Raw genomic sequence first — 15,008 nt, 5'->3', positions numbered from 1 at the left:
GTTTTTCTTAAAAAGATTTTTGGTTTTTACTTTTTTAATTGGTTTTACTGTACTGTTTTATATTGCTGTAAATCGCTGTGATGTATTTTTATGATGCGGCAGTATATAAATATTTTCTACAAATAAAATAAATTTGTGCACTGTAGTCTATTATTTGATTATTGATGTAAACCTCCAAAATGTATTTTGTATAGCTAAGTTTTTACCTCTATCTTCAGTACATCTTATTTTATTTTACTGCTATGGCTAGTGGCTGTTGCAAATAAACATTCTTTTGATCTGATCTGCGCTGCAGCAGTTTAGCAAGCATGATGAGACTCCAGCCTTTTCCACAGCTTGGAAGTTTCAGCAGAGAGTTGGAACTGACCTGGCAGTTCTATGGTGGTCCTCCATTCACAGCTCAAAGTCTGGGAGCTGCTTGGACACCTGCACCACGCAGCAGCCTGAGCATCTCAGCAAGCTCCTACCACCCTTCCCTATCCCCAGAAGCTGGAGCCACTGTCCAGTGTGAAAGGAAAAAGTCTAGGCCAGTCTTGGGCATGGATACCTCACCCCCATCATCTTCTAGTGCAGCCGCAAAAAAAGTGGTTTGGAAAAATATTGCTCCTGTTTTTAATTAACAGCAGCTGACCACACTGTTGCCAAGCAATAGACTCAGCATTAGCTGTGGTTTGCTTGAAACAAAGCCAATGGAGCCAATATTCCACGGGTTCCTTGCGATTAGGGATAGATCTGCTCCATTCCAAAAATCCTCTGGTAGGGAAGTCATGGCTTTTTAAAGTGGTATTGTTGTGCTTTAAATGTATGGTGTGAATCGGGTGTAACATTGGATACAACTCAATGCTGGTTATACTCAGGGCAGACCCATTAATGGATGCAACTTAGCTCTATTTATTTCAGCAGGTGTACTTTAACGTCCATTACCTATGCTCTGGTGACCTCTAAGGTTAGATTACTGCAATAAGTTATATGTAGGGTTGCCTCTAAAGACGGTTTAGAAACTTGAGCTGGTGCAGAATTCAGCAGCCAGGCTGTTCACTGGGGGGGGGGGGCGCGTTGTTGCTTTGTTATTACTTTATGTTTGTGTTTTTATACTGTAAACCACCTTGTAATTCTCAAATGAAGGGTGGTCTAGAAATAAAATAAATAAAATAATAAAAATACTCGGGGAACTCAAGCTGAATGCAGAAGGCACTGCCTCGTGCGAGCAAAGGACCGGGGGTTGAGGGTGCTGCTGCTCCTCCTCCTCCTCCTACCTCTTTTGGTCTGGCGGGTCCTGCTTGTTTGCCCATCCTGTGCCGTCCTTGGGTACGATGATGATATTAGGGTCGTTTCCTTTGTTCTCAGACTTCAAACTTGGCAAATTGGCAGGAGGTGGCATGCGCCGGGCAGCAGCAACTTTCCCAAGACTCTGTAAGCCATGTCTAGGAATAACTGGAGAGGGAGAGCTATTTTAATTTTTATTATTATCACTATCATTACCATATATAACCATCAGCCCTTCACACTAAGGTCCCAGCATAGGTTGCAACAATTAAAACGCAACATTAAAAAGGTAAAGGGACCCCTGACCAGTCACAAACAACTTTGGGGTTGCGGCGCTCATCTCGCTTTACTGGCTGAGGGAGCCGGCATTTGTCCGCAGACAGTTGTGTCCAGCATGACTAAGCCGCTTCTGGCAAAACCAGAGCAGCGCACGGAAATGTCGTTTACCTTCCCGCCGGAGTGGTACCTATTTATCTACTTGCACTTTGATGTGGTTTCGAACTGCTAGGTTGGCAGGAGCAGGGACCGAGCAATGGGAGCTCACCCCATCACAGGGATTCAAACTGCCGACCTTCTGATCAGCAAGCACTAGGCTCTGTGGTTTAGACCACAGCGGCACCCGCGTCCCTTTAAAACATTAAAAACAGTTTAAAGACAACTTGCAATCACAGAAACAAGGTGCAGCCTAAAAATATCAAAAGATGAGACTGAGCATTAAAAGGAAACTATATGGCGAAGGTGCCTCTGTGGGGAGGGAGTTCCACAGCCTAGGCGCAGCCTCAGAGAAGGTCCTCTCCCAGGCCACCCCCAGCCCTGAACTTCTGAGGGAGGCAGAAGTACCAAGAGGGCTCTCTCTGCCAATCCCAGCACCTAATAAGGTGGGTAGGGAAGGACACAGTCTTTTAGGTATTGGAGTCCTAAGCTGTTTGGGACTCAAATAAATGAGCAGGGAGTTGTTCAAAAGAAAAAAAGGGGGGAGAGATTGGGTGTTAATAAACCACAAGAATTAGCACACTTTCCAACCAAATGCTAAACATATGTACAGCATCCATAAAGATTTTAACAAAACAAAAAGAAACTGCACATATAAATATAAAGCTTATATTTCCAATAACACACTGGGCAGATTAATTAAAAAGAACAAAAATGAAGACGCTACCAGGACAAAGGTTGGGGATTGATGGTATATAACACTGAGTAAACTGGCAAAAATGTATAAATCTAAATCAAATACGTGTTGAAAATGTAAAGAGAAAGAAGGTTCTTTTTATCATATGTGGTGGTCTTGTAGTAAGGCTAAAGCTTACTGGGGAATGATATACAATGAAATGAAAAGGATGTTTAAAATAAGCTTTGTAAAAAAACACACTATAATTCTCTCTTTTGAGAATTATAGGGAAAGAGCTATCTAAACTGTATAGAAACTTATTCATGTATGCTACTCAGTGGCGGAGGGGGGGCAGACAGCAGGCGGGGCGGGGCTGGCGCATGTCCTGGGGGTGTGGCACACCGCCCACAGGGAGCATGGCGCATCTTTGGAGCCAGCGTGACAAGCTGCATCTGGCGAGCCAGCGCAACACACGGAACACCGTTTACCTTCCTGCTAGTAAGCGGTCCCTATTTATCTACTTGCACCCGGGGGTGCTTTCGAACTGCTAGGTTGGCAGGCGCTGGGACCGAGCAACGGGAGCGCACCCCGCCGCGGGGATTCGAACCGCCGACCTTTCGATCGGCAAGTCCTAGGTGCTGAGGCTTTAACCCACAGCGCCACCCGCGTCCCTTGTAAAGACAGGTTAGGGAGGTATAAAAAAGACACATAGAATCAACTTAAGTTATCCCTTATTTTTGAAAGGGTGGGAGGAATGATGACTCCTGCAAACTCGCCCACTAGTGCAATTATTCGACTGAATCAGCCAGATCCATTTAAATGCAGCTTGGGTGACTGGCTATGTTTCATATTATAAGCGTACTCAATAAAATCATATCAAATAGAAAGGAAATTATTCTTGCTTTGACCTCTAGAGATGCTCAGTTTACACACTGATCTTTCTAAAAGAGCAGTCTCCCAGACCTTGGAGGGATTAAACTGTTTCAAGTCATCCCTCACTTGCTTCCATAGCTACGAGCACTGGCCTTGGATGCACAAACAGAAGCACAAATACCCTTCCACAAAGCCCTATTACCCAGGTCACTGTTATCTGCACTGATCGGTTGACGTCCTCCAGGATTTGAGACAGTGAGTTCTTCTGCAGTCCTTGTGTTCAGATGCCAGAGGATGAATCTAAGACCTTTGGCATGCAAAGCTGATGCTTTGCCACTGAGCCTTGAACCTTCCTCCTACCAGGCTAGTAACTTATGTGAGCTTATTTGCAAGGTATGTTATTGCACAGAAGATTGTCCATGAATCCAAAGCCTCTAGCCCATAGTTCCCCCCAAGTTCACTCCCCCTTCCTTGCTTACCTGTGGTCCTGATAGCTTCTACTGACTTTCCTTTATACTTATCAAACAGGCTGAGAGTGGAGTACTTGCTTTTCCCATCCTTTCCCTTGGTAAGTTGCCCCAAACGATCGGACATTGCGATGAAATGTCATCTAGTAAAGAAATTTCTCTGCGCCGCTCCCGATCTGCCTGAGGTGCGGGGGAGGAGAAAAGCAGTACAGTAAAAAAAATGCACACCATATTTTTACATAAAGGACAATATCAATCTGCATTCTAAGCATCTTATTGACCTGCTTTTGTTATTATTATTATTATTTATTAAATGTGTTAATAGTTTTTTTGTCATAGCACCTCAAAGCAATTTACAATATTCTAAGAAAAATAGTCATATATTGCTATTATTCTTTATGTTTAATTTGTACAGCACCCTTCATTCAAAGATCGCAGGGAAGTTCACAACATAAAGAATGAAAATACATAATAAAACAAAAAACAAACCAATATTCCCTTCCCACAAACAGACTTAAAAGGCCATACAATGTTAATCACCCAGAGGCTCAGTGATAAAGAAATGTTTTTGCCTTGCACCTAAAGATGTGCAATGAAGGCACAAAGTGAGCCTCCCTGGGGAGAGCATTCCACAAGCATGCCTGTTCTCATTCTGTCACCTTCCAGGCTTCTCGTGGAGGGGACACATAAAGAAGGGCATCAGGCGATGGGTGCAGGGGCTGGGTCGGTTCATGTGGGGAGAGGTGGTCCTTGAGGTATTGTGGTCCTGAGCCGTTTAAGGCTTTATAGGTCAAAACCAGCACTTTGAATTGAGCCTGGAAACTAATTGGCAGCCAGTGCAGCTGTGCCAGGATTGGTGTAATCCTGTGCTCAAACCGCCTAACCCCAGTGAGCAACCTGACCGCTCAAGATTCCAAAACTTCAGAGGCAGCCCTACTCATTACACATTGCAGTAATCCATGGGTAAGCAAACTAAGGCCCGGGGGCCAGATCTGGCTCAATCACCTTCTAAATCCGGCCCACGGATGGCCCAGGAATCAGCGTGTTTTTACATGAGTAGAATGTGTCCTTTTATTTAAAATGCATCTCTGGGTTATTTGTGGGGCATAGGAAGTCGTTCATTTCCCCCCCAAAAAAAATATAGTCCGGCCCCCCATAAGGTCTGAGGGACAGTGGACCGGTCCCCTGCTGAAAATGTTTGCTGACCCTTGCAGTAATCTAACCTAGAGGCTACCAGAGCAGACCACAGAAGCTAGGCTATCCCTGTCAAGATAGGGGCTCAGCTGGACCACTAGCTGAAGCTGATGGAAGGCACTCCACACCACTGAGGCCACCTAAGCCTCAATCAAAAGCAAAAGATCCAGAAGTACCCCCTAGGTACATACCCCCCACCCCCACTCCTTCAGAGGGGGTGCAACCCCATCAGGAGCAGGCAACCTCCCATCCATCCATTCTAAGCAACCCCCACTAACGGAGCCTCAGTCTTATCTGGATTGAGCTTCAGTTTTTTGGCTCTCATCCAGTCCATTACCAAGGCAAGATAACAGTCCAGTACATCCACTGACGCAGCTACAGATGTAAAAGAGAAATACAGCTGTGTGTCTTCAGCAAACTGCTGATAACATACTCCAAAACTCCGATATTAAGAACAACAACACCTACATTAAAACATCACATATATGCAAATAGGCTTATACTTGAGTAGATATGGTAGTTTCATTGATGCACAGGAAACTGAGGTGGTGCTCCTGCTAAAGGGCAAAAAACTACAGGAAAAAAGCAGCTGCAGGGAACAACTCATGGTTTCAGTTGTCTCTACAAAATGCACAGAGTATGGGAAACAAACAAGATGAACTGGAGTTCTTAATACAGGATGGCAGGCATTACTGAATGACAGACATTACTGAAACCTGGTGGGATGAGACTCATGACTGGAATATAGGAGTTGGGAGATATAACCTGTTCAAAACAAATAGACCAAACAGGAAGGGAGTAGCAGCAGAATTGTATGTAGTCAGCTGTTAACAACAACTGCTGCTCTCCAGAGTCCGGGGGGGGGGTCGTCCATACTTTCCTTTGGTCCCAGGATGTAGAACATTTTGGACCAACATTCTACACCCACAAGAACTGGGCACTTTATGTTAATTCCTCCATAAATAAAGCCTACTGCTTTATTTAAAACAGCCAAGATTTCATGAGGATAACTTGTCCTGTGGGTTCTCTTTAAACAACCCTTCCGTGTTAGAAAATGAGTCCACTGAGGTTGTTTGTGTTTGTTTCCCAGGTTTATTAAGTTGCTTTGCTATGGCTCTAGGCCACTGGGACTTCATAAGGACTGCTGTGTGTGTGTGTGTGTGTGTGTGTGTGTGTGTGTGTGTGTGTGTTGTGGGGGGAAGGGAGGGAAAGAGGGAAAGAGAGAGAGAGAAGTGGTGGCCAAATGGCACCGGAGGGTGGGCCAGATGCAAAAGTAGGTAGAGCAACAAATTTAAAATTCGCGTTTCTACAGTAGGCTAGTTTCTGCATACACTCACAAACCCCTCTCTATCCCCCATCCAGGCAAGCAAGTGGCAATTTCAGAGTTTAAGGAGACTCTTTGCAGCCAAGCAAAAACACTCAAGGGAGGTGCAAAGCAGGGCTGGTGAGAGGTGTGGCTGGGGGAAATTATGAGGGCAGGACAGAGAGGTCTGGAGGGCCACTTCCAGCCCCTGGGCCTGGAGTTCCTCCACTCTGACCAGAGCGAGGCGAAGGGTGATGATGAACCCATCACAAGTCCCCAAGCACACGAAGACCTGGCATGCTCCCCAGATTTTAATCAGCAAAACAGCATTAATGCAAATAAAGACCCGAATAATCTACATATTTGCAGTTGCTTTTCCTGTTGTGGCAATATCAGTTCCGTCTTTTCTGCATAATAAGTTAGTGCTACTCGTTAGGTCTGGATCACTGTGGCCTTGGCAGCAACAGAGATATGAGGAAGGCTCAATAGCGACTGGCCTGCACTTGGCAATTTAACTGAATCAAAGTGATTGCATGTATGTATATACAACAGGAAAACAGTGACTCATCAACCTGCACACTCTGCGCACTCCCATTGACAACACAATTCCCCAGATCCTTGCAGGAAGGGGAACATTTGCAGTAGCAGATGTCAGGTGGTTAACAGAGGATGGAGAAGAAGAAGAAAAAAGGAGAGGGCAGGTGGTAATCCTTCAAGAAAAGCCAGCGAAACAGATCGCAGTCTGGAGATGCCAACGAGAAGCCCTAGCAACCACCCTTTCTCGCAATCCCAGTTCGCATCGGAACAATGACAGAGGAAGGAATAAACAACTGCCACATCTCAAGGAAGGATTGTTTGTGTTACCATCAAAAAGGTTTCTGGAGAGCTGCTTGGGCTGGATCCCCTCATGCCTTTCCAAAAGTGGCCCAGCCCCAGTCACATGTAAAGAAGGAAGGTGGTGAAATTTAAAGCACAAAAGGTGCACAGGCAAGAAAGGGGGCTGACCCTGACTGCCTGCCCCCCTCAAGGCCATTGGCTCACTGGGTGTGACTCTGGGCCAATCACTACCTCTAAGCCTATAACGTACCTCACAGGGTTTTTGTGGGGATTAAATTTGGGGGGGGGGAAGAACCTTGTGTACCACATTAAGCTCCTTGGAGAAAAGTGAGAAAAATGCAATAAAATAAGTAAATAAATAAATAGTACTAGAAAGCTGTTGGTAGGGCACTGGTTAGGAGAGGGTGTGTAGAGAAGGGCAGAAGAAGGAAAACTACCAAGTGGGTGCTTGCCTCCCACCCCAGTCTCACACTCCCACCCTTTTACACATGGCTGGGGGATAAACCAGTGTTTAAATACTTGGGTCGGCCACTACACTGTGACAAGGGAAGGGGGATATGTCACCCTCAAGACATTGCTTTGGCTCCACCTGCCATCAGCCCGAGCCAGCGTGGCCAACGTTTAGGGATGGCAGTTGGGAGTTCTGCAAACCCCTGCTCTAAACAGTGCAAACCTAGAAATAGTTATTTTGCTAGTGGAATTCTTAGGCAAGCTGCAGAGGAAGGGGCTGCTTGTTCCTCAGCCCCACCCTGCTGGGCATGAATGAAAGGCACCTGCTAGAACCAGCCAGATTGACTGAAGCACGTACAGTTCTTATTCTTATTCTCTATAGCCACAACTTTCACATCAGCTCTGGTTACCAAGATGCTTCCAGAAACAGTCAAAGTGCTGGTGATTACCTTGAGAGCTCTACATCATGGGTAGGCAAACTAAGGCCCGGGGGCCAGATCCGGCCCAACTGCCTTCTAAATCTGGCCCACAGTCCAGGAATCAGCGTGTTTTTACATGAGTTGAATGTGTCCTTTTATTTAAACTGCACCTCTGGGTTATTTGTGGGGCATAGGAATTCGTTCTCCCCCCTCCAAAATAATAGTCCGGGCCCCCCACAAGGTCTGAGGGACAGTGGACCAGCCCCCTGCTGAAAAAGTTTGCTGACCCCTGCTCTACCTCATAAGGTACAGCCAACAGAGCCCACCAAAGGTTTATTTATCAGTATTTATAAAGCACTTCATAATTTAAAAGCCCTACGCAATATACAGAATAAACAGCAATAAAATAGCATCTTTCACAAAGAACAGCAGCATTATAAAAACAAGAATTCAGAGACAACACGGTCCAGTCTTATGGACCACCAGGAAACCCTGAGCAAAAAATGTGCCTTTGAAAGATGTGTAAAGCAGTTGATGATCGCAGAGCAAAATGGGCACCTGACAGTGCAGGGAAAATAGCAGAAAATGTTCATATTGGGTCACCACTCTGCAGTGTCCAAAATTCTCTAGGCACCAGGCATATTTTGCAACTGACACAGGTCCGACTGTGACCACATGGAGGTCTCTGGATGCCAGGCTGTAAACTGACATCTCCATCTGGCTGATCCCTCCAGCTTTCTTAAAACAGGTAAGCAGAAGAGCTTATTTACTGCATTTATATCCCACCTTTTTCTCCAAAGAGCACATGGTTCATTCCCCCAATTAATCCCTACAACGACCCTGTGAGGTAGGTATGGAGGCTGTGACTGACCCAAGGTCACTCAGTGAGGTTCATGACAGAGTGGGGATTTGAACCCTGATCTCCCAGGTCCTAGTCCGTTACTCTAAGCACTACACCACACTGACATCCTAGAGTCCTTCTGCTATGGGGCAGCTATTAAGTTAAATAAGTATGGGAGAAAGCAAAATGTCACTTAGAGAAGGATCTGCAATATTTTCCTTGAAGCTTGCATTTGTTTTATTCTGGATTGTTTTATTTGATGTTTTAATGTGTTGTGAATTGTTTTAAGATTTTTTTATTTAAACTGTAAAGTGACATAGAAATGAAATAAATAAAAATAATAAATTTCACTGGGGGGGAGGCGCCTAGGCAAGGTTTAATTGTGGTATACAATAGAGTATAGTGCCACTAGAACCCGTCAATCCCAGCCAAAAGATAGTAAGAAAAGCCATGTTCGAAAAGGCCAATGGCCCACCTAGTCCTCTTCTTGCAAGTGCCTTTGGGAGGCAGGACATGAGGGCAACAGCAATCTCCCCACTTGCAATTCCTAGCAATTGGCACCCAGAGGCTTCCGACAGTGGATGGTGATGAACACAGTCTTCATGACTAGTAGCCAACAATAGCCTTTTCCTGCATGAATTCATCTAACCCTCTTTTAACTCCTTTCAAGGTGGCAGCCTTCACTACCTTTTGAAGCCAGCACAGCCAATGGTCAGGTATAATGGACACTGTAGTCTAATGCCCAAAGGACACCATATGAGATACCCACACGAGAGAGGACACGACAGCCACCATGAAAGACATAGCTGCTGTCACCTTGCAGAAGCCAATGAGGTCTGATACTAGTAACTGTCTAGAACAGAGAATGGCTAACCTAGCTTTGAGGTGCTATGAGGGTAACTCTAGCCTGGATTTGAGTGGAAAGTGAAAAAAATATTCCCCCAGTTTTTCTGCAGATTTTCCATTTTGTAAGCTAATGAGTATCATGAACAGATGCAAGGTGCAACAACAATATTTAGACAAGTCTGGCCATTTCAATTTATTTATTTATTTGGTTGGTTGGTTGGTTGGTTTACTAAGTACAGTGGTACCTCGGTTTAAGAACGGTTTTGGTTTAAGAATGGACTTCCAGAATGGATTAAGTTCGTCAACTGAAGTACCAACGTACAAGTAAAATAAATGTGCTGAACCGGATTGCTCCCTGGGGGCATCAGGCTATCTTACAATACAAATTAGCCCAATTTACATTGGATTTCCCCCCACTTTCAAACCATGGTTAATGACCCTGGCTTCAAGAAACCATACAGTTTTAAACACAACAGTTTGGACACAATGAGATACTGTATTTCCATTAGTAAAAATGGAAGCAAGGGCTTCCAATTTCCTCCTTGCAGCTCACAAAAAAATTGTGCAGATCAAGGGTTGGAGTTGTTAAGCTCCACATCACCTTTGGGATAAATCTGTCAAGGGCCAGAACAAAAAGTGTCCTCCTACCTTTTCCCTTTCACCATGGAAGCAAACCGTATCCTCTAGCACTGATCTTGGTACAGGGTGCAAGGGATGTGGAATCAATGGGGAGCAACCAGAAAACAAATAGAGGTAACTTAACAAGGTTATTTAATTGTACTAAACATTGCTTAAAATTTAAAAATAAGGGCTTAGTTCTATGCCACTGGTGGCCAAAACATTAGTAGCCCAGAAAAAGCAAAAGGTTAAAGTCTACACAAGCAACTGAGCACAAAAACTGTCTGCACACCTTCCAAAATTCATATCCACGAGGGCTAGCCACTTGACTTTTTAAAATGCAAGCTGGAAATTCAAGAAAGGAGCACACAATGTCCCTGAGGGATCCAGCTTCAAGGTGATGAGGGAGAGTCTACCAGGTAGGACAACATTTGGAAATCAAAGGAGAGACCGTTATTACTTCTCTCCCCCTAAAGGCTGTTGATGGGCAACAAATGATTTGGCACAGGTGCATGTGGACAGGTGGGTAAGAAAACACCTATGGGCTGATTTTGCAGGTGGCAATTAGAAAACACCCACCCACCCACACATTATCGACAGTCTTTAGAAAAATCCTAACCCAGCAGTTCAGAACTAAGGGCCACTTGCCAATCTCACCCGAAACGCTTGCCAAAAGCAACAGCAAGGAGATGCAGAGGAAACACTGGAAACTGCCTTATATTAGGACACACTGTTTGCCCATCTAGCCTGGTACTGCCCATTCAGTGGTGGGAAACCTCCAGCCCATGGGACAAACTAGGCCTGCAAGGCTGTTTTCCCAAGACCCACAGACCTGCCCCATGCCCAGTGCTAACACAGTACAGTCGTACCTTGGTTCTCGAACAGAATCTGTTCCAGAAGTCCATTCTACTTCTGAAAAGGTTCGAAAACCAAGATGTGGCTTCTGATTGGCTGCAGGAGCTTCCTCAATCGGAAGCCATATTGGACGTTTGGCTTCCAAAAAATGTTTGCTAACTGGAATACTTCAGCTATTCCACACTCCTGCTCTAGGTGCTTGGGCAGAGAAGGTTCTCACCTGCTACCCTGATCTTATTACCTGGAGAAGCCAGGAGTGGAACCTGGGACCTTCTACATGCAAAGCATGTGCTCTGCCACTCTCACCAGAGAGAATAGAATGGAATGTCCGGGTTCAAATCACTGCTCAGCCACATATGAATATGGCATCTTCCTCACACCCATACACAAAATTCAGCTTCCAACCAGGGAATGGAAATGATAAAATTGCCAACGCTCACAGAGCTTCAGTTCAGATGGAGTGCCAAACCATGGTGGTTTGGAATCCTGGTTTGGAAGGCAAGCTCAAACCATAGTTTGCTAGTTCAGATGCAACAAGAAACTGTAAAGTATTTCATTGAAGCGGAGCAAACAAAGAGCCCGAAACTCAGTCCTGTGACATTGCCACTGCCTGTGAAACGATCCCACTGCTTCCATGCCCCCACCACCAATGTCTCATTGTAATGTCATGTGATTGCCAGGTGGGGGACACTGCCCATCTTCCAGACTTGGCCCATCAGTTATGTGTGGAGGAGATAGCAATCTGGGCTCCTGGCCAAATCCCATTCTCTACCCCTTCTGTTGCAAATGAACTGGAGCACAGAAACACATCTACACTGCCCTGGCATGTATCCAGGTCAGAAGTGGAAGCTTATCTTCACAACTGTTAAGATTAGCGGCAAAGGAAAACAAACACAAGGTTTAAGATAGGGGCAGGGAGAGAGAAAGGGTTATATCCAGTGCTAGTCCTTCTCAGAACCCAGAACCTCAGAGCCTATCTTGACTAAGTTAGATCCATAAATTTTAATGGGTCTACTCTGGATACAACCCAAAATTCCTATTGCCAAGGCTTTAGGTAATCCTTTATACCCAGGAGGAGGATTTCACGCCTGGTATTCCAATGCAACAACAGTTTCTTAAGTGGGCATAAGATGAGAAAAGCAATGGACTTTCCTTCACTGGAGGTTTTTAAGTAGAGGTTGGATGGCCATCTGTCATGTATGCTTTAGCTGAGATTCCTGCATTGCAGGGGGTTGGAATGGATCATCCTTGGGGTCCCTTCCAACTCTACAATTCTATGATCCTATGGAAGGTAGATATAAGGAATCAGAAGAAATATTAAAACAAAATATAAATACTAGACCTAAAATACTAATCCATGAATATAAAAACCAAAATATTTTAAAAGATAAATCCACCTCAACTAAACTAAACTAAAAGGATGAATGGGGGGAAAGGCCAAGGATATAACCAATTACTTTGCAAACTAGGGGTAAAGGCCTTGGTAAAGAACAGTATTTGTGCCTGGTGCTTATAAACAGACAGCGATGACGCCAGTAGGGCCTCCCTTGGGAGAGCATTCCACAAGCAGGGAGCAGTGTTAGAAACAGATATTTCAGCTAATTGCCAAATGGCACCTTAAACCTGGGTGACAGTAACAATATATCTAGGTGCCTTTTTTATAGCAGGAATTATTATTATTAAGATTTACTTTCTATACCTAATAATAATAATAAGCCACCCATCCATCCGACTAGGTTTCCCCAGCCATTCTGGGTGGCTTCCAGCACATATAAAAACATAATAAAACGTCAAATACTAAAAACTTCCTGATACAGGGCTGCCTTCAGATGTCTTCTAAAAGTTCTTCATCTCCTTGACATAGAGAGCATTCCACAGGAAGGGCACCACTGCCAAGAAGGCCCTCTGCCTCATTCCCTGTAACTTCACTTCTCGCAGTGAGGGAACTGTCAGAAGACCCCAGGAGGTAGACCTCAGTGTTTGGGCTGAACAATGGGGGTAGAGACGCTCCTTCAGGTATACTGGGCCAAGGCTACTTAGGGATTTATAGATGAGCACCAGTACTTTGAGTTGTGTTCAGAAACGTACTAGGAGCCCATGAAAATCCTTTAGGACCAGCGTTATATGGTCCGGAGGCCACTCCTAGTCACCAGTCTATCTGCTACATTCTGGATTAGTTGTAGTTTCCAAGTCTCCTTCAAAGGTAGCCTCATGTAGATGACATTGCAGTAGTCCAAGATGGAGATAAATCAGAGCACGTACCACTATGGCGAAACAGTCTGTGGGCAGGTAGGGTCTCAGCTGGCATACCAGACATGGGTGTAGCCGGGGGGGGGCAGCTGCCCCCCTAAATCAATAAAAATAAAAATACATAGCAAACTGATGTTCTGCCCCCCCCAACAAAGGCCTGCCCCCCACAGCAAAAATCCTGGCTACGCCCATGGTACCAGATGGAGCTGGGAGACAGCTGCTCTAGACACAGAAATGACCTGTGCCCCCATGGACACCTGTGAGTCCAAAGTGACTCTCAGGCTGTGCACCTGGTCATTCAGGGGCACAGTTACCCTATTCAGGAGCAAGGAGTCCCATACACCCGCCCACACCCTGTCTTCCAAAAACAGTACTTCTGTCTTATCGGGATTCAACCTCAATTCATTAACCACCATCATTTCCTCCAACCGCCTTCAGACACTCACACAGGACATTCACTGCCTTCACTGGTTCTGATTTAAAGGAGAGATAGCTCTGGGTATCATCCACATTTTAAAAGAAAAAATCTCAAAGCAGTTTACAACACATTAAAACATCAAGTGAAACAATCCAGAAGAAAACAAATGCAAGCTTCAAGGAAAATATTGCAGATCTTTCTCTAAGTGACATTTTGCTTTCCCCATACTTATTTACCTACCTAGCTGCCCCATAGCTGGAGGACTCTAGGAAGCTACTGATAGCCTTTTACCTCCATGAGCTTGTCTAAATAAGACAGATCTGTCTAATTAAGCTCCTTGGTATCAACAGTCTTGTCCATCTTGATTGTTAGCTTGATGTTGTCAGAAAGGGACACACGATTCCAGCAACTGGTATTTGGAAGCATCTCTGACTGTGGAAGCACAGCATCGTCACCACGGCTAGTAGCCACTGATAGTCTTATCCTTGATTCATCTGTCAGTCCTCTTCTAAAGCCATCCAAGTCGGTGGCCACTACATTTTGGAGCAAATCATGTCAAATGCCCATCAACTCCAGTATTTTCTCTCCCAACAGTGGCCAACAGCGAAGCCCACAAGCAGGCCACACGGCCAATAGCCCTCTCTTCTGGTGCTCCTCCTCAGCACTTCATAGTGTTTCTGATTCTGGAGGTGGCATATAGCCACCATGGCTAGCAAACACCGATAGCCTGGTTTTCTGTGAATTTGCCTATTCTGCTTTCCAATGGCTGCTAGTCACGTTTGCTGTTACAGGGCCTTCAGAATGAGAGACAGTGTGTCCCTGAATAGCAGTCACTGGGCAACACCTGCAAGAAAGGGGCACTGTTCTTATGTCCAGCTTGTAGGCTTCCCACTGGGGCTTTCATTCGGCTGCTATGGAAAAGAGGATGCTGGACTAGATAGGCCTTTGGTCTGATTTAGGAGGGCTCTCCTTATGTTCCTGAAGCTGGTGGCCACCAAATCTTGTGGCAGAAAATTCCATAGTTTCCCCATTCTTGATCCTAGCTAGGGCCTAGGCAAGAGGCAGGAGCAGCAGGGAAACCTCCCAAGATTTATCAGAAAACCCTATGAAAGGGTTGTAGCTTAGTGGGGGAGCATCTGCTTTGCATGCAGAAAGTCCCATGTTCAATCACCAATGGCAACTATTCCAGGAAGGGCTGGGAAAGTTCCTTTTCCTGAAATCCTGGAGAGTTCCCGCCAAGTCTGCTTAGCTAGATGGGTCAAT

At 45.2% G+C, this 15,008-nt stretch overlaps 1 protein-coding gene across 12 annotated transcripts in view; it reads right to left on the bottom strand.

The window, feature by feature from the left end:
* Positions 1–15,008, bottom strand: part of PRRC2B (proline rich coiled-coil 2B) — a 63,002-nt gene that overhangs the window by 43,106 nt on the left and 4,888 nt on the right. For all 12 annotated transcript variants that reach the window (XM_053374684.1, XM_053374672.1, XM_053374683.1 and 9 more), the window contains exons 2-3: positions 3,727–3,894; positions 1,257–1,434 (exon numbers count right to left, since the gene is read on the bottom strand). In XM_053374684.1, the coding sequence (XP_053230659.1) occupies positions 1,257–1,434; positions 3,727–3,841 (293 nt within the window). In that variant the 5' untranslated portion in view covers positions 3,842–3,894. The remainder of the gene's footprint in view (positions 1–1,256; positions 1,435–3,726; positions 3,895–15,008) is intronic.

This window comes from Podarcis raffonei, chromosome Z (assembly GCF_027172205.1).
Source record: "Podarcis raffonei isolate rPodRaf1 chromosome Z, rPodRaf1.pri, whole genome shotgun sequence".
Taxonomy (NCBI): Eukaryota; Metazoa; Chordata; class Lepidosauria; order Squamata; family Lacertidae; genus Podarcis; species Podarcis raffonei.
The sequence above is the reverse complement of the archived record's forward strand: the minus strand, read 5'-3'. Positions and strand labels throughout refer to the sequence as shown.